At 59.4% G+C, this 19,049-nt stretch overlaps 1 protein-coding gene and 1 long non-coding RNA gene across 2 annotated transcripts; one reads left to right on the top strand and one right to left on the bottom strand.

Moving 5' to 3' along the window:
- The first annotated feature begins 1,495 nt into the window (after window positions 1–1,495).
- On the top strand, window positions 1,496–16,682 carry BNIP5 (BCL2 interacting protein 5). The gene is made up of 12 exons (XM_017345069.3): window positions 1,496–1,771; window positions 6,399–6,960; window positions 7,541–7,660; window positions 9,941–10,005; window positions 10,193–10,379; window positions 11,252–11,374; window positions 11,944–12,002; window positions 12,241–12,457; window positions 13,573–13,704; window positions 14,359–14,423; window positions 15,371–15,634; window positions 16,323–16,682. Exons 2-12 carry the CDS (start codon window positions 6,402–6,404, stop codon window positions 16,356–16,358), a joined length of 1,827 nt encoding a protein of 608 aa, XP_017200558.2. The 5' UTR covers window positions 1,496–1,771; window positions 6,399–6,401; the 3' UTR covers window positions 16,359–16,682.
- On the bottom strand, window positions 4,243–5,637 carry LOC138849669 (uncharacterized). The gene is made up of 2 exons (XR_011388692.1): window positions 5,380–5,637; window positions 4,243–4,551 (listed from the first exon to the last, which is right to left on the bottom strand). It is a non-coding gene; the product is annotated as an uncharacterized lncRNA (long non-coding RNA).
- Window positions 16,683–19,049: the final 2,367 nt, after the last annotated feature.

Consider the following 19,049-nt stretch of genomic DNA (forward strand, 5'->3'; position numbering starts at 1 on the left):
CTGCATTTTGCATGAAAGTTTTGATGAGCCTGGCCCGGGCAGGGGTGTTGAGTGTGTCTGTTTCTGGCACTTGCCATTCTCCTCCCACGAAGCAGTGACCCTTCCCTTCCTTGCCTGGGTGATATTTCTGTGCCTTTCTCTCTTCTCACCGCCCTGTGGACTCCACCAAGGCAGAACTAGGCCAGGTTTCTTCCCCTCTGAATAAGAAAGAGAACCTCACACGAACACACAGGATTCGAGAGAACGGGAGGAGGGCTTGGCTCACCAGCATAAGATTACCTAACCCAAGGCCGAAGCCCGGGTCACCCTTGGGCTAAGGCCTTCCCTAAATGCATTGCTGAGACAGCGCTTTGCCCAGAGCTGGATCCCAAGGCTGCTGGGTGGCGGAGTGAGTGAAGCTTGGATAACTCTGCTCCACGCCATAGAACCATCACCTGCTGGTGCGGATTTGCCAAGTGCTGGGAGCGCACAGAAAAGTGTCTGGCACTCAGCACAGTTTCTTCTCCTTACAAGCGTGATGGCACGTGATCTCCAACGTGACTGCTGGTTTGGTAAGTGAGAACGTTCAGAGACTCTGTGGCCCCTGCCTGAGGTCACACAGCCAGCAGAGGGTCCCAGGTACGGGCAGCTCCCGACCGCAGGGCTACCATATTTATTTTGCAATGCCTTCCCTGTCAATCACCAAAATGAGATGTCTAACTATTTTTTGCTTTCATTTAGGTAAAGCCCATGTTCCTTTTCTGATTATAAACATGCAAGTGCTCTCTATAAAACAAAATCAGGCCCAGCGCTGTGGCGCAGCGGGTTAACGCCCTGGCCTGAAGCATCAGCATCCCATATGGGCGCCAGTTGGTCCCGGCTGCTCCTCTTCTGATCCAGCTCTCTGCTGTGGCCTGGGAAAGCAGTAGAAGATGGCCCAAGTCCTTGGGCCCCTGTACCTGTGTGGGAGACCCAGAGGAAACTCCTGGCTCCTGGCTTTGGATCGGCGCAGCTCCGGCCATGGTGTCCATCTAGGGAGTGAACCAGCAGATGGAAGACCTCTCTCTCGGCCTCCTCTTCCTCTCACTGTAACTCTACCTCTCAAATAAATAAACAAAACCTTTAAAAAACAAAACAAAACAAAAACGTATAGTGGTTGCCCAAGATTCACAGCCACCCTATCCAGGGGTGGCAGGATCCTTATCAGCCCTTCCAGGTTTTGTCTTCAGGTCATGAAATGTATTTTTCCACCAACAACCTTTCTTTCTAGATCCATCCGTCCCCGCTGATGTTCAGGGAGAACTGAGGGAGGGTGTGGCGGTGAGGAGGCAGCCCTGGCTCCCCGCCCCCACCCGGGTTTCAATACCACAGGCTGGGCCTTCCCCAGCCAGGCACGAGGTTGTTGTCTGAGCTTTGCTTGCTTTCTGGGGCCTGGGGACAATAAGGAAGTCGTGGAGTGAAACTGCTGTTTTCCAGGGTAGCTGAGCTCAGCCTCTCGTCCCCAGAGAAGCGGGAGGCAGCCCTGGGCTGGGCGGCGACAGGTGGAGGCGGCCGGGCTGGCCCCTGGCTCCCAGGATTGGTTGCCTGTGACCTCAGCTCCTGGGAGCTAGGATATATACGGCCAGAGCGTCTTCTCTGAAAATCGCCAGCACCTTCTCCCGGCAAGAGCTGCTCCCGAGCCCGCGCCGGACACCACTTGCAGCCGACAAGGAGCATTGCCTGACACAGAGGGCCCTGGTCTAGAGGCCCCAGCCCCCAGCATCGAGGACCTGAGCGGCTTCTGTGATCCAAGGTTGGCTGAACAACGCCTGCTTCTCTGGGGATGGGCTGTGAGTGGGTTCGCTGCTGTTCTAGAAGGAAGGGGTCGGGCTCTGAATCCCATTCCAATTCTGCTGCCAGCTTGCTGGGCCCCCCACCCCCAAGCCTCAGTTTGCTTTTTTTCTAGAAAGACGGAGCAGAGTTCATGGATGTGATCTCAAACAGGGGTCGCTCAGAGAACCCCAGAGTAGCTTGTCCTTGAAAGCTCTGAACCAAATCCCAGCCTGGCCCATCAGCTGCCCAACCCCCCCCAACTCCCCCCCCCCCCCCCCCCCGCCGTGAGCAAGATGCTTCACTTCCTCGGGCCTTAGTTTGTTCAGCTGCAGAATGGGGACAGCATTCCACGTGGCTCCTGTGGGTTTCCCGTGGGCTGTTGTAGGGATTCTGTCGCAGGCTTTGGGTGGCGGTGCGTAGCAAAGGAATCATCCAGCTAGAGGGAGGATTAGGTTCTGGGGTGGTTAAGGTCCTTGGAAGTAATCTAAGGACAGCAGATCTCATGGAGACTCCATTGCTCTCAGATGAGGGCTTGGGGGTAGGGGAGGGTGATGGGTCTAGAAGCAACCTGGTTTAGGAGCCGCCAAGAGTCCTAGGCAACCAGGTGTTGGGCTGGAGCAGGGAGGAGTAACGATGAGGGGACCACTGCCGACTTTGTCTCAGCCCGAGGTGGATTTTCCTTAAAGTCCAGGCTGGCCACAGTGGCATGCTCTACCTGGAAAGGGGGCGAATTCCCCCTGTTGCAAATGACGCAACAGAGGTTGTACGGCTGCCTGCTGGAATACAATGTTCTCGTAGGAGGTGCAGGAGCAGAAGGGGTCCAGCGTTGAGGGCGGAGGTGACCACTTGTCACCCAGGCCAGCCCGGTATGCAAGGAAGTGAGGGCTATGGACGGAGCCACACCAGGACGGGGGTCTGGTTCTGCTCCAAGTGGTACAGCTGTCCCCCCGGGCTCCTGAGTGTGGCCGTGAGAAGTAGAACCTGAGCTCAGGGCACAGCCCTTGGCCCTCCACCTGGCTTCCTGCCCAGGGATCGGGGAGCCTCACCCTGCATTCATGTGCGCGTGTGTGCACGTGTGGTTCCACAGCCACAGGTCACAGTGGGTGTGTGTGGGTGTGGCTCTCTCTGGTGGCATGAGACAGCAGATTTGCTCACCTGTGTGCACGTGTCTGCGTTTACAGGAAGCTAATTGGGGTAGGAGCAAAAAGATAGGCTTAAAATCTTAGATAGGTGGATTCCAGTCCCAACCCTTTGCTGGCTTTCTGTGGGACCTTGGGGGAGTCTTGTATAGCTTAGGGCCTCTTGTCTCACAGCAAAGTTTCAGTGAGTCAATGGAGAGGAAAGGGCTCGCGGAGTTGGGCTGCTCTGTGTCTGTGTATCGCTTACACATTCCACAGATGCTGAAGGCCTCCCAGGCGCAGGCCGCAGTGAAGAGCCACAAGACCTGGATCTGCTGTCACAGAACAGAACACGGACAGGGGGGCAAGTGGCAAGCAGCAAGGTGGTGGCGGTCACCCATTGATTTGGGGGAGAAACTCTGGGCTTCTTTCCTTTTTAAGATTTTTTTTTTGAAAGAATGATGGAGATGTGTGTGTGTGTGTGTGTGTGTGTAAGAGAGAGAGAGAGAGAGAGTTTTCCTTCTGTTGGTTCACTCCCCAGATGGCTACAATGGCTGGGGTTGGACCAGGAGGAAGCCAGGAGCTTCTTCCAGGTCTCCCTCGTGGGTGCAGGGCCCCAAGCACTTGGGCCATCTTCCACTGCTTTCCCAGGCCATTAGCAGGGAGCTGGATGGGAAGTGGAGCAGCCAGGACACAAACCGGCACCTGTATGGGATGCCGACTTTGCAGGCAGTGGCTTTGCAGGCAGTGGCTTTACCTGCTGCACCACAATGCCGGCCCCAGCCCTGGGTTTCTGAGACTGTGCACACACGGCTGGGTGTGGGCTGTGGGTCCACACATGAGTGCCACACGCACGGTCCCTTGGCGCAGCTGGTGGGTGTGTAGCCAGCCGGCTGTTATATTTACTGAATGAGGGACAGGGCTGGGAGGGGCGCGGTGAAGGATCTCTGTGAGGTCAGAGAGGGGAACCCAGCCAGGTGCACCCATTAGAAACCAGTACAGGGATGAGGTCAACGTGCAATTCAGAAGCAAACCAAACAGCTGCGTGACAAGGAAAACAGGCCGGCTTCCTGCTCGGGGTCAGCTTTCTCTCTGCTGACTGCTGATGGGACTTGCCCTGTCTTATCAGAAGTCCCTGGGGTGTTTCTGAGCCAGTGTGGACTTTGCTCTGAAAACCACTCTCTGTCAAGGCCATCCACAATTTCCCGAGAGCAGCTGGGAGCCCAGGCAGTGAGGCTGTGCTGCTGCCTAGGTGTATCAGCCCAGGTGGTGGTGGGGGACTGTTTCCAACAGGAGGGAGTCCCCGTGAGGCACAGACAGACAACAAGGAAAGGAAAGGAAAGCCTTGCTTTGATGAATTCTGGAAATGGTCGTTCAGAAAGCCTAGGAAGACGTCGCTGTGGCTTGTGTGCACGGGGAGGTGTTGCTATGGAAACCGGTGCTTCTCCTGGCTTCCATGAGGGCAGCTAGGGGGTGGGGCATTCAGAGAGGTGGGCGGAGCTGGGCTGCGCTGGTCACAGCAGGAAGGGGAATCGGACAGGGCACCTTCAGGGTGAGCAATGGAGCTGCAATGGCCTTCGCCTTCCTCTGGGCCGAGGATCTGGGTTCTTCGAGGGAGGCGGTGGGCAAATCAGTCCGTTTTCTGGAAAAAACACAAAGAAGGAAGAGCATTTTCTGGTGCAGCTGCATGATGCTCGGATTAGGAGGCACAGGTGTTCCTGGAATGGGGCAGGGGACACTGCGGCCATCAGCCATGCTGCAAACCATCTCCATAGTGATGGCAGCTTTTCTAAAAAAATATTTATTTATTTGAAAGGCAGAAATATATAGAGAGAGGTCTTCCATCTGCCAGAAGCCAGGAGCATCCTCCAGGTCTCCCTGAGGGTAGCAGTGGTCCAAGCAGTTGGGCCACCTTCTGCTGCCTCCCCAGGTACATGAGCAGAGAGCTGGATGGGAAGTGGTACGGCCAGGATTCAAGCCAGGGTTCATATGGGAAGCCCGCTTCACACCTCTGTGCTGGACATAACAAGGGGGTACATTTCAGAGTAGATGAATCACCTCGCACAGGCAGGGGATATGACGTAAAAACATTTACGGCCCCTACCACTAAATCACCTTCATCAACACAGGAAAAACCACAGTGGGGAATCAGCGTAGATGACCCCCTGGCCTAACTGCACGGCTGCCTGGGAGCACAGGTTAGGGATTCTAACCCACATCCTGTTTTTCTTTTATGGCCCATTAAGGAGCAAAGGTTTCTGAGCAGCCTGGGGGACAAAAGACACGCACCCCAGGGCGCCGCCCACACCCAGGCCTGCAGGAGACGCCGCCGGAACAGGCGGTTCTCTCCCCGGTTCCCCTGGAAGCCGCTTGGCTCCTCGTGGGGAGCAGAAGGGCCTCTCACATGGGCCCAGCCCGGACGCACAGTGGGTCGCACGGGTTACTGAACGCTTCAGCGTTACACATGTACCTGTTCATGGAGCAAGGAGTCTGCCGGGGACGTTGTTGTGGGCGCTGAGGATGCAAGACCTGGCAGAACGGACCAAAGGCAGGGGGGCTTCAGTGCCCCATCTCGCACCGCGGCAGGTGGGGGGCGGGCAGAGGGAGCGCTCAGAGGCAGTGGCCAGGGAGGGCCTCCAGGAGCAGGAGACAATTGAACATATCCTTGGCTTCTGAGAGAAGAACGTTCTAGAAAGAGGGACTGGCCAGAAGAAAGGCCAGGAGGTGGAGCGGGACTGAGCGACAGCAAGCAGGCATGGTGGGGTGGCTAAGGGAGAGGGGAGGGGGAGGTGATGGCCCAGGGGGCCATGGCCAGTGCAGGAGCTCCCAGAAGGGAGGGAGCCCCTGGGGCTGCTGGAGGGAGGGGCTCCTGGGAGGAGGGCAAGAGGAGAGGAGGGAGACCCCGCAGGAGCCAGTGTGATCGCCCAGGTGAGCACAGCTGGAGACGGGCATTGGAGTGAGGCGGGAAGCCCTACGGCTGGCTCAGCCGTGGAAGGGAGAGAACAGAGTCAGGGCAGATGGCAGGTTTTCAGTTGCAGGTGCAGAGCTGGCGTGGCCCGAGCCCAGCCGTAAAATGCCCCCGGCAGCCCGGGAGACGCACAGGACAGGGGTGGGGCACGTTTCCGATGAGGACGTGAGCCCGCAGAGGTGCCAGAGCTCCCCAGGGCGGGGAAGGGGTCTGTTTCCCGAGGCTGCGCGGGCACAGAATCGCACACACTCGGCGCCTCAGAGCAACAGGAAAGAGGCACCGTGCAGTTCTGGGGGCCCCAGTCCGCATCAGTGTCTGAGGACTGAACCCAGGCGTGGCCGGGGCTGGCGTCCTGCTGGCATCCCAGGAGGGGCTGCCAAGTCTCTGTGAGATGGGGGCACTGTCTCCCCGTGGTCCCATCTCCCCCACCGAGAGCGGGGACGGGGACACCCCCTTCCGGGAGGGCCCCACGCCCGTGTCCAGTGGGCCTCTCCTGAAGCGGCTCTTTGCTTTTGTTGCAGCCCATGGAGAACCAGAGGGGCCCGAGGAAGCCCCCGGCAGCCAGGAGAACCCGGTCTCTGGACAGGCCGAAGGCCCCGCCGAGGGGCTGCACATCAGGGAACCTCTCCCTGGCCGCCTCGCCCAGGAGGGCGCTCCGCCGGACGGCCAGCGATGGCGCCAGGGGTCCTGAGAGCCCGGCTCTGTCTGTGGGGTCAGCAGCCCTGCCTCCGGAAGACATGGGAGAGCAGAGGCCCCCACAAGACGCCAAGAGAGACAAGGCCCCGAGGTGGTGGGCCCAGCCGAGATGGTTAAAGACACTCCTGAGCTTCCTGCTGAGGGCGTCCGAGGAGCCCAAAGAAAAGGCCAGCAGGAGGCCAAGAGGGAAGGAGGGCTTCCCCCAGGCCTCAGAGCCCCCAGAGGCTGCAGGGGAACCAGCCTGCAGGAAGAAAGTCCAGGACACGAAGGCCAGCCGCAGGAAATCTGGCTCTAAGAAACCCAGCCCTGAGGAAACCAACGGGACTCAAGACATGGAGGCTGGAGACCAACAGGCAGGGCGGCCCAGGCTGAGCCCGGCTCACGGAGGTGAGCATACTGCGCCTGGCGGCTCCACCACCCTGCCCAGCACCAGGGGGGACAGGGAAAGGGGGACTGCTGGGGACAGCACTGCTGTGACATTTTCAGCACCAGGGCTGATGGCTGGCAGGGCCTCCCTTCTCCAGCTGTGTGGCCTGGGGCCAGCAACAGACCCAGGAGAAATGGGAAGGGGGAGAGAGGAGAACGCCATCACCCAGCTGGCTGCAGACCCTGGTCCTAGAGTTGGCTCCATCAGGAGTGAACTTGCTGTGTGACCTTGAGAAAGTGGCTGACCCCCCCAGTGAGACAGCCGGTCCCCAGGGTGCCTCCCTGGCCTGACTCCTGGGCCCTGGAGCTGAAATCCCACCGCAGCTGCAGGAAGATGGAGCTTCCCTGAGGCGAGCTCAGGAAGCTCCAGGACTAGGGAGAGGGGCAGTGAGAAGGATGCCTGAGCGGGGGCTGCTGCTTTTCAAATGCCAGCTTTGGCCATGCCCCCGGGGTGCTGGGGTTCTGCGCTCCCGGAGATGAACAGTCCAGGAGCATGTCCCCGCCCCGCGCACACCGCCACCTGCTGTCCTCTGGGTTCCAGGTGGGGAAGATGACCAACTCCATCAGTCCTTGCTCACCGAAGGGGAAGGTGCTGGAGCCGCAGACGTCTGTCCCCAAGCCACAGATCACCGGCAAGAAGAGGCGCTCACGAAGCCCGACCGTGAGTCCTTGTCCCTGCGGCCAGGGCAGTGCTGGGATGAGCCGATCACTCAGAATGGTCGCTGAGCCCGGGCCGCTGGTCCCTCTCGCCTCTCCCCGTGCTGTGGCCACGCTGACTTATTTTAGGGTTTCCCAGGAGGGAGTCTCTCGGTTTGGAAAGACTGCTGGCAGATGCTTCTGCCTTAGGTAGTAACGGGACTTTTTTTTTTTTTTTTTTTTTTTTTTTAAGATTTATTTTATTTACTTGAAAGAGTTACAGAGAGAGGTAGAACCAGAGAGAGAGAGAGGCCTTCCATCTGATGGTTCACTCCCCAGATGGCCGCTGGAGCTGTGCCAATTTGAAGCCAGGAGCCAGGAGCTTCTTCTGGGTCTCCCACACGGGTGCAGGGGCCCAAGGACTTGGGCCATCTTCTACTGCTATCCCAGGCCATACCAGAGAGCTGGATTGGAAGAGGAGCAGCTGGGACTAGAACTGGCGCCCATATGGGATGCCAGCACTTCAGACCAGGGCTTTAACCCACAGCGCCACAGCGCAGGCCCAATGAGACTTTTCAGTTTAGTCTTCTAAGCCGGTCTGAGCCAGGAACTTCTTCCTGGACTCCCACGTGGGTACAGGGGCCCAAGCACTTGGGTCATCCTCTGCTGCTTTCCCAGGCCATTAGCAGGGAGCTGGATCAGAAGTGGAGCAGCCAGGACATGAACTTGGACCCATATGGGATGCCAGCACCGCAGGTGGCGGCTTTACCCACTACGCCATAACGGCAGCCCTAAAATGAACTATTTTTTTTTTTTTTTTGACAGGCAGAGTGGACAGTGAGAGAGACAGAGAGAAAGGTCTTCCTTTTGCCGTTGGTTCACCCTCCAATCCTCCAATGGCCACCGCTGCCGGCGCACTGTGCTGATCCAAAGGCAGGAGCCAGGTGCTTCTCCTGGTCTCCCATGGGGTGCAGGGCCCAAGCACCTGGGCCATCCTCCACTGCACTCCCGGGCCGTAGCAGAGAGCTGGCCTGGAAGAGGGGCAACCGGGACAGAATCTGGTGCCCCGACCGGGACTAGAACCTGGTGTGCTGGTGCCGCTAGGCGGAGGATTAGCCTGCGGCGCCGGCCAAAATGAACTTTTAATTCCGTTTTTTTCCATGAGCTTTATGAAATCCCTTGTATGGGTATCGTTTTAATCATAGAACTGGGGCCGGCACTGTGGCGCAGTGGGTAAATGCCCTAGCCCCTGCTGTGCCAGCATCCCATATGGGCGCCGGTTTGAGACCTGGCTGCTCCACTTCCAATCCAGCTCTTTGTTACAGCCTGGGAAGGCAGTGGAGGATGGCCTAAGTCCTTGGGCCCCTGTACCTGCATGGGAGACCCGGAAGAAGCTCCTGGCTCCTGGCTTCAGATCAGCCCAGCTCTGGCCATTGCAGCCATCTGGGGAGTGAACCAGTGGATGGAAGACTCTCTCTCTCTCTCTCTCTCTCTCTCTCTGCCTCTCTCTCTGTGTAACTCTGACTTTCAAATAAAATAAATCTTTTTTAAAAAAATCATAGAACCATTTTGTAATAAGCCAGACAGCACGCACAAGTGAGAGGGAGCTGAAGGAGGGCAGTGAGGGTGCAGAGAACGCTGCGGACAGCCTGGGGGTCTTTGGGAACCGTGTTTGCCTCTCCCGGTGTAAGCACAAATGCTCGCAGTGCCAGAGGACAGTGGGCAGCAGCCCCGGAGCGGGTCGGCCAGGGCATGAAAGGACCCTGTTCCATGGTTCGTGGCCTCTGCTCGAAGGCTTGGCAACGCGGTGGAGGTGGCACAGCCGCGCTCTCTGTGCCCCGTCTGCTGATGTCCCTGTGTCCTCCACCTGAGCTAGGCCGGGTACCCACCATGTCCCCACTGGAAATGTGCAGGTTGGGCAGTCAGCACTGGCCTTGCTACGTGTTGCCAGGCCCGGCCCCTGGCAGCCTGCTGATGGTGCCAGGACAGGGATGATGAGCCTCCTTTCAGAAGGGAAAGAGATAAAGGCCCAGAGAGGCTGACAGACTTACCTAAGGTCACACAGCTTGCCAAAAGGCATCTGCGGAGTGTGACGAAGTAGCAGGCTCAAGCTGAGTGCCGGCATGGTTGGCCTGCTAGTGCCTGCATCAAACGTTCCACTTTCGCTGAGGGTCTCCCAATCTGCTCTTGAAAGGACCGGCCCCCGGGAGCCATGCTGTCCCCGCTTCCCATGGCCTTGGGAGCCGCCGCAGGTGCAGGCCGAGGCCATCCTTTGGAAGGGTGACGGGCGTGTGCTGTCTTACAGAGGAGGCGGTGATCCAGATGATCGTGCGGCTGCTCAGAAGAGTGGGAGACCAGTTGGAAGAGGAGGTGAGGGCGGGGTGCGGGGGGACCCCCGCGGCTCCCTGCCTCCTCCGCGCCCCGCTTCCGGCCCCTCCTGTCCTGTCCTTCAAGCCCAGCTCACCCCGCCCCAGCCTGGGGCCGCCCTGCAGCCCTGGCCGCTCCTCGGGTTTTTCCCAGGTGAGGGGCCTGACTCAGGTTCTCTCCTCTCCCCCAGGCCCGCGCTCTCAGGAAGCAGAAGTCCAGCCTCAAGAGCGCTTTCTCTCCCAGGAAGCCCAGCTCCGAGGCGCCCAGGGCGGCGGGGCCTGCAGACGGCTCCAGCTCAGACGCCCGGCCGCCCAAGAGGCCCAGCTTTCTGCCCCTGTGCGTTGGTGGCCACCGGCCCTCGGTGTCTGGCAGCCCAGGTGAGCAGGCTCGCGGTGGCCATAGCAACATCCCCAGGGCTGGAACTGGCCCCCAGAAGGGTGGCCATTCCCGTTCTGACTTTTGCAGGGGGCCCTGAGCTGCATGGGGAGGGGAGGGGAAGGAGAGGATGATGGCCAGCAGGGCTCCTCCAAGCACAGCCCCTCTGTGATCCTGACAGCCTGGATAAGTCCCACCTCTCACCCCCCCACAGACTCACCTTTGACCCCTGGTGGGGGGGGCATTGTGTGCAGGAAGAAGCTAGGACCTGGATCCCAGCTGCACGTCCCACTTCCTCCCTATCTCCGTGCCTCAGTTTCCCTGCCTGTGAAAGAAGACATTTCCCACTGCATATCTGTATCTCAACCAGTTCTCACAACCATCTCAGAAAGTCCAATTATCACCCCATCTTACATGTGGGGAGACTGAGGCTGATGTGTCCAAGGTCACGTGGCTCATCAGTATCCGGCCACAGGGAGACAGGATCCACCTGCTTCTTCCAGGGTGTCAGGAGGGACAATAACAGGCCTTCCTGGCTGGGCGAAAGAGGGGACCAGAGTCTGTCCCCAGTGGCAGGGCTCATGCCACCTGGGGACAGATGTCCTGCAGAGGACTCTGGCCATAATCCTACTTGAAGCCACAGAATCAGGCACCTGCTCTTCACCTTGTGGACAAAGCCAAAATAGTGAAGACTGGGGGTGCCTGGGGAGGGAGGAGAGGGCAGCAAGTTTCCCAGAGCTGGTTCTACAGGAGCGCGAATGCACTGGGAGCTTGTGGGCCGGTAGGTCGCCCCGCCCCGGCTCCCGGGTAGCTCAGCCAGGCCCCCGCTGCAGTCTGACCCCGACACCACCGGCGGTCTCATTTTGCTTCTCAGGCCTGCAAGAACCCGAGGCACAGCCTGCAGGTGGCGGAAGTCCGAGCCCGTCTGCGCTTCCCACCCCGGCAGGACTTCAGGGACCCGAAGCGGCGCTGCAGCTGGACAGAGCCTCAGAATCCAGTCAGTACCGCCCTCCTCTGCTCAGAGCCTCCCCCGCCCCCGAAACTGCATGCCTGGCTCCTGCACTGTCCTCACCTTCTCCTGAGAGCCTCGGGCGGGAAGCAACACGGGCCCAGAGCATCCCCTCCCCGCCCGTCTGTCTCAGCCTGAGCCTCAAACGGCGTGCAACATTGGTGACGGCGCCGGCCTTGCTGAGCCAGTCACGAGGCCGTTGGTGAAGGTGCTGGCCGCACAGAGCTCGCTGCATGCGGCCACCTTGGAGGTCTGGGTTTGCATCTGGCCACTGGGAGCTGTGCGAACTTGGGGCAACTCACTTTTTCTCTGGCTTTGGTTTCCTGTAATGTGAACGGGAGGCTAACGTTGCTCATCGCACAGCCGGAGTGGCGCCCCTAGCGGCCGCCCCCAGTCAGCTCCCAGAGAGCCAGCTGCAGGACCTCAGCGCCCAGGAGGGCAGGGGTCACGGCCTGGGAGACCCACCCATGGAGGCGATTTGTCCTTCCGCACGAAGACGGCCGGCTGCAAAGCTTTCCCAAGCGCTGCAACTAAGCGAGTTCTTTGGTCTTTTGTAGAGGAATTCATCCGGAAGATCACTGCCCTCCTTCAAGACGTGGAGGGGCAGGGGGCAGAGGTGAGGAGCCCCCTCCCTGCCTGGCAGAATAGCTCCCCTGCCCCCTTCTGCTCGGTGCCCCGCCCGAGCCAGCCTCCATCCCAGCTCCCTGAAGGCTGCACTGGTTTCCCCCCCGGGCACCGAGCACCTGCCACTCTCCTCTCTGGGTCGCACCCTCCAGCCCGAAGTGTTCTCTTCCCCCAGCTCACCTGCAGCCTCCAGGTGGGGCCCTGACTCAGCCTCTCGCATCTCCCCACAGCGGTTTCAAGTCCAAGAGGCCCCGCCCTGCAGGAGCACATCTCACGAGAAAAAGTCCACACGCAAGAAGGCCTTCGCTCAGAAGAGGCATGGCTCCAAGGAGCCCAAGAGGGCAGGGGCCGCAGCTGCCAGCAGCCCGGACCCCCGGCCGCCCAAGAGGCCCGGCTTTCTGCCCCTGTGTGTTGGAGGCCACCGGCCCTCCGTGTCCGGCAGCTTTGGTGAGCAGGCGGGGGGAGGGTGAGAAGGGCATTGCCATGGTAACGGAGGCTTCCTCCAGGGCAGGGGTGGCCCCAGGGTGGCTGAGTCTTGACTTCTGCCTTGAGCTGTGGGCAGCGCGGGGAGAGCGAGGCAGAGGAGAGAGAGAGGGAGAAGAGAAGGTTCTGCTGAAGGCAGGACCCAGGGCTCCCCACACACGTCCTCCTCCCTCCCTCCACACACCTGGTGTGAGATCCCCGCACCTGTCAGAACCCCCTGGAGGGAAGGCGCTGTGGCACAGTGGGTTAAGCTGGTGCCTAACCAGCACACGGGTGCTGGTTTGAGTCCCGGCTGCTCCACTTCCGAGTCAGCTCCCGGCTAATGGTCTGGGAAAGCAGCAGAGACTGGCCCAAGTGCTTGGGTCCCTGCATCCACGTGGGACACCTGGGTGATTGCTCCTGGCTTCAGTCTGGCCCAGCCCTGGCCGCTGCAGCCATTGAGTGAACAGCAGATGGAAGAGCTCTCTGTCTTCCCCTTTCTCTCTGTAATTTTTTCAAATGAATGAATGAATGAAAAAAATATTTTTTTTAGAGAGAACCCCCTGGGAAGCTAGCAGGGAAACTAAAGCAGCCGGCAAGACCTGGGCCTCTCTCTCTGATGCTTTTGTTTGCTTGCTTTTTTTACTGCATCAAAGCGTGAGAACCACTGGCGTCCACGGTCCCCCTGACACTTGGCTCCGGGCCCCTTTGACACATGTTGTCACATCTGACCGGCTCACAACCCTGTGAGGTCCATCTCATGACTCCCATTAGACAGATGGAGGAAGTGAGGCTCGGACAGGCTCAGCAAGCATTGAGGAGGGACGGGGGAACGGGCTACTTGGTGGGACCCATTGCCCCCTGCTTGCTTTCCTCACTGCCCCACTCTCGGGCTGTGGGAGGCAGAGGGGGCGCTGGATGAAAGCCAGATTTCTGGAGAGGAGAAAAGAGAGCACCGTGGCCCCTCTGTGTGGGGCCCGTAAGCCTGGAGCCCTCTCCTGCCCGTGCCCCCAACAGCAGCTGCTCCGGCCCAGACGCAGCTCTGCACGTGTGCATTGGAGACCAGCACGAAACACTCACCCAACCTTTGTTTTCATCAGATTCCGAAGACCCCGAGTTCCAGGCACGCTCGCCTGCAGCAAGGGCTCCAGCTAGCTTCTCAGAAGCAGCTCCCCAGGCCGGAAGCCACAAGGCCGAAGGGGGACATCCGCTGGACGAAACGCATGGATCCAGTGAGTCCCGCCCTGCTCTGCTTAGGACAGTTCCTGGGTGCTTTCCCAGGGTGGACGGGGAACATTTCCAAGGGGGCAGCTGGGAGGGCCGCTGGCCAGTACCCCAGAAGACTCTAGAATAGGGGCGGGGCCCTGGGCCTGGCCTCTGGATGGGGGCTGTGGGAGCAGAGTTGTGAGTGGGGGCTCCTTCGTGGGCAGCTCGCACCTGTGCCTTCTGTGGGCTGTTGCTGGATGGGGCGGCAGTGGCTTGCTCAAGGAAGGGTTGCAGATCACCAGTGTGCTGGCCACCCCACTGGCGTGTTGAAGGTTTCCAGTGACATCCTGGCTGGCCCTGGTCTCCAGGGCAGTGGTGTGCTGGCAGGCAGGCTGGGGGTGTGCAGAGGGAGGAAGGCCCCACACATAGGGTGTGCAGAATGCTGGAGCATACATATTTCTACCTTGGCCAAGTCCAACCCAGGGGGCGGGGCGGGCACGTTCTGCTGTGTCAGTAGCCATGGCAGGTCTGCTGTTCCTCGTCTCAGTCCTGGCACGGAGGTCCCCATCTGCCACAGGCAGCTGATTGTGGCTGCAGGCCGTCCTGTGCGGTTGTAGCAGGTGTCGCGGGGGTGGACCGGGGCATCACTCAGTCCCTTAACTCCGTCTTCTCTGCCGTAGAGGAGCTCCTGGTCCGGGAGCTGGTGGCCCTTCTCCAAGCGTGGGACGGCCAGCTGGGGAAGCAGGTGAGTGGCGCCCCCTCCTGCCCAGCCCCGCCCAGGGCCTCATCTGTCCAGACCCCGCATCTGAGCTCAGACATCTGCCTCTCTGGGGGCCGCTGCACCTCCTTGAACTTCAGCTTCCTCTTTGGCAAAAGGGGGACTCACGGCCTACTTAGTGCATGCACAGAGAATGCCAGATACATGGCAGATAAGGCAAACGTTGGCTTCAAATGATGCAACGCACAGGTGGCGTCCGCAGACAGCCAGGACCCCCCCCCCCCATCCCCCACTGCTGCTTAGCCCGCCTCCTTGGAAGCCTAGGCCTGGCCCCACCCCATCCCGCCCGGCCTTTCCTCTTCCCTCCTCTCTGCCAGCCACACACCTCAGCTCTCTGATGGCTGGAGGTGTTCCCCTGCCTGCCACAGAAAGCTGCCTGCCCCTTGGCGAGACACACCCAGAGCCGCCAGCAGGGGGTGTGCTGCCCGCTCACCAGTGCAGCCCAACTCCCGCCCGCCAGCCCCTGCATCCTTTTGCCTGGGGCCCTAGAGCTCTTGGGCCACCGCCCTCCCCTGCATAAAGACCCCAGCTCCCTAGCCCTTGGGCAGTGTCACTCCAAGGTAGGGGCTCTGTGCTGGCTCCCCGTGTGTAAGCTCCACCTGTGCCCTTCCCAGGGTCACTTAACAAAAGCAGACTAAGCATGCTAGGGCCTTGTCTGTGGGGCTGCCCCGGGGACAAGCCCACCTGGCACGTTCGGGGGGAACTAGAACCCACCCAGGGCTGTTCTATGCTGAGCCCTCCACAGAGAGCAGCTCAGGCCTCTGGGGGAGGGGCAGATGGCTCCTCCCAGTGCACAGGTGGCACAGGGCAGCGGCAACCCTAACAAGCGGAGCCCATCCTGGGGACCAGCGGGTGCCCAGGGGGCGGGGCCCCTGCCAGCAACCCTGATGGGCCGTCTTTATTTCTGCTTCCAGATCAGGCGGCACCCTAGCCTCAAGATGGTTTTTTATGAGTTTCCAGATTCTTCTCTCAGGACGCTGGTGGCCACCCTGCGCAGCCAGGAGGCCCCCTCCCCCGGCTCGGCTCGGAGCCTCGTCGGGAAACCCTACCCGTTTGTCTTGAGCTTGGCTAACAAATTTGCTGGCAACCACAGCCACGCCAGCTGCAGACTCATGGGCTCCAGGGGCCACTGCTGCCAACACAGTTATGCCCACTTCCCGCACACGGAGGGCCAGCTGGTAAGAGAGGGTGGGAGAGCCGGTGGCACAGGGGAGGGTGTGACACGACTGGTAGGCAGCTTCCAGTGGGATCCACTGTCCTCGCCCCTCCCCGGCTGAGTCAGAAAGTTCAGAGTCCAGCTCAAACGCTACCTCCCTGCAGGCCTTGAGACACAACCCTAAGCCACCAGGGCCCTTTTCCTGTCTGAACCCTCGCTGGTTTCACACGTACCTTACGACAATTAGCACTTCTTTATTTGACTCTGGTCTCCAAAATCTATGTACAGTATCCCATTTTGGGATGTCACGGAACATTGGATGGGCTACTACAGGGGAACTTCAAAAAGTCCGTGGAAATGGAATGAAAAGGTCGAATCTGGTAGATTCTGTGGTCCACGTGCACTCACGTTTTTTTGGTTATGGTTTCACGGCTCCTGCTGCGTGGCTCCCAGCTCCAGCTGTCGTGAAATTGAAATCACACACACATAGCGAGGTTCTATCTCAAAATAACGTGTGGCTGAGGTAGATGAGAAGGCTCTGTGATCCTGGGAGGCTTCCAGGAGGAGGTGGGCATGGAGTGTGACCTTTGGGGGAGGGGCTGCAGCTGCAGAGAAAGGAGGGGCAGGAGGTGGCGTGTGAGCCCAGGCAGAGGTGCAGCGGGTGTGGGGTGTGGCTGGGGCTGAAACCTACGTTCTCTTTCTTCTCCCAGAACATCACGAGTCCTGAGAGCCAAAGTCCAGATTGAGAGCCCTGCAGGTTAACACCCTGGCCTGAAGTGTCAGCATCCCATATGGGTGCCGGTTCACTTCCAATCCAGCTCTCTGCTGTGGCCTAGGAAAGCAGTGGAAGATGGCCCAAGGCCTTGGGCCCCTGCATCCATGTGGGATGACCTGGAGGAAGCTCCTGGATCCTGGCTTCAGATCAGCTCAATTCCAGCCATTGCGGCCAACTGGGGAGTGAACCATTGAATGGAAGACCCCTCTCTCTCTCTCTCTCTCTGCCTCTCCTCTCTCTGTGTAACTCTGACTTTCAAATAAATAAATTAAAAAAAAAAAAGAAAAAGAAAAAGAAGAGCTCCTGACACACAGCCACACAGCTCACGGTGTGAGCCAGGGCCCCCAAAGCTGCTTCCTGCTGTCCCAACCCCAGGCTTCACGGAGAGGACAGGAGACCGGAGCTGTGGGCAAACACGCGCAGGCGCCTCCCTCGAAGCTACCTGCGGAGGCTGTGTTTGGGGACATCCACACGGGCCCCCGGGGGCTAGGGGAGCATGGCGCCCCCTGCAGCGCCTGCCCCCAGCCTGCCGCTGCACCCTGCGTGTGCCCCCTTCCTCTCCGGATCTTGCATTCCAGGCCAGCCTGCAGATTTGTCTTCGCTGACATCCTTCCTCGTGGCTAGTTTTTAATGAATCTTAGTCATAAAAAATAATTTCTGGTTTAATCTCCAGCCAGCATATCTGTGTGCATTCAAACAGATAATGGCCAATACTGCTTCATGCTCTGTTGATGCTTCCCAGAGACTCCGCGGCCCCCGGATGGGGGAAGACCTATAGGCCTGGGACCCCTGAGCTCAGCATCCTGTGTCCTACAATTCTACGATCAGAGAAATGAAGCTGCCGCCTTGCACCTCTCCCACCTGCTATTTTCAGAAAAAAATGCAAGTTCCATGATGCCACACCCATGTCTGCTGTTATTGTAGTGACATCAGAGTAATTTTCAGGAAGTGGAGGACGATTTCCAGGTGACCACCCGGACAGCTACACAGGCGTGCACTGCTCAAGAGCACCATAGCCCTGGAGGTGCTAGTCCTACCCGGGGCATTGCGGGCTTGGTAGAGTTATGACGATCATTTTCCAGCAGATGGCAGTATAGATCTTGAAAAGCCGGCTGCCTTTTGTATTAGCACAAAGGTTGAGGTGGGGTCTAAGAAGCTGTGCCTTCTACACAGCTGAAGGTTTCAAAAGCTGGAGTCAGCCAGGCCATATCCCCGGGGCAGGGCCGGCGGTGCTGCCCCCAGGTGTCCGACGCCCTTGGACACAGCCTGGAACACGAGGCTGCAGGGGAGAGGGATGGCCAACAAAATCTTATTACCACCAGGCACACGGATGGCCAGTTGAGCCTGGGGCCAGGCGGGGAGAGGCTGGGGCACTTCCACAGGACTGGCCTCAGACCCCAGCAAAGCTGGGTTTCTGAAAGTCATTCCGTTTGATTATTGCTTCTGTGCAAGGGGAGGGAGAGAGGAGGGTGATTGGTGGACGGCCTCCAGGCAGCAGGCAGGACACAGGCCGTGGATTGGCTTGCGGGAACCTTCGGTACTCGGTGTGCTCCTGGGACTGGTGTTCTTCCAGTGGTGTGAGGAGTTGGCACAGGTTCCCCAGGCTGGTATCTGAGCCTCAATCCTGTGCTGTGCTGTCGGAGCAAATAAAGACTTGCACAAGGCATGATATGTCTCTTCACAATGGCGGGGACAGGGCCGTGCACCTGCCCCGGCTGTCACAGTCTGGTGCCTGCAGGGCGGTGGGCTCAGCCTCCTCATCCCCGCCTGGGGCTCTCTGGGTCCTCTCCAGGGGTCCTGTCCTTGGGTGCCAGCACCCTGGGCGTGGCGGCAGGAGTCCTGGGGTTTAGTCCAGGACTCAGTCTGGGTAACCCTGGGGACTGGACACCTGCCCTCCAGACCTGCCATTCATTCTACAACGGTGTGACATCGAGGTGACAGACGTCCAGGAAAAGCTGGATTCAACATCATCTCTTACTGGCCCCTGGCCTCTGGTGCCCAAATGCTGCCCCTAGGAAGCAGAGCACAAGCTGTCCCGATACGGGGCGAGGTTTTGGTTCAGACAACATGCTCTCCATGGAAAGGCACTGGACTCCCCTCCCGTCTTGTAGAGGGCTCTCAGGCGTCTTTTTTTTCAAAGCACATTTCTACACCCGCCACAGGAGGGCGCAGGAGAAGGTGGCATCATCACCCTCTCCTCACAGAGGGGAAACTGAGGCTCAGAGATGGGAATCGCCTCGTCCAAGGTCACGGGGCCAGCTACAGATAGACCCCGGCCAGCAGGCTCCGAGGACTCCTGTTTCAGTGCTCGCTCCCAACTCTCTAATCCATCAGCTCATTTATTCAACTGCACTGAGCACTTACTATGTGCCAGGTATGACCCTAACTCTGACTCAAGAGCCCTCGGCCCTGCCCTCTGGATGCCCAGGAGTCCTAGTGGCTGTGGGGACTCTGCCCCCGTAGGAACATGGTGGGCTGGGACGCCATGTGAGGGGACCACCACGAATGCTTGTACAGAGGCTTGTCTGAGGCGCCTGGGAGATCCTGTTGCTTTAAAAGGTGGGCAGGGGCCAGCACTGTGGCGCAGCGGGTTAAAGCCCTGGCCTGAAGCTCCAGCATCCCATATGGGCGCCGGTTCTAGTCCCGGCTGCTCCACTTCCGA

This window comes from Oryctolagus cuniculus, chromosome 5 (genome assembly GCF_964237555.1).
Source record: "Oryctolagus cuniculus chromosome 5, mOryCun1.1, whole genome shotgun sequence".
In the NCBI taxonomy this organism is placed as follows: Eukaryota; Metazoa; Chordata; class Mammalia; order Lagomorpha; family Leporidae; genus Oryctolagus; species Oryctolagus cuniculus.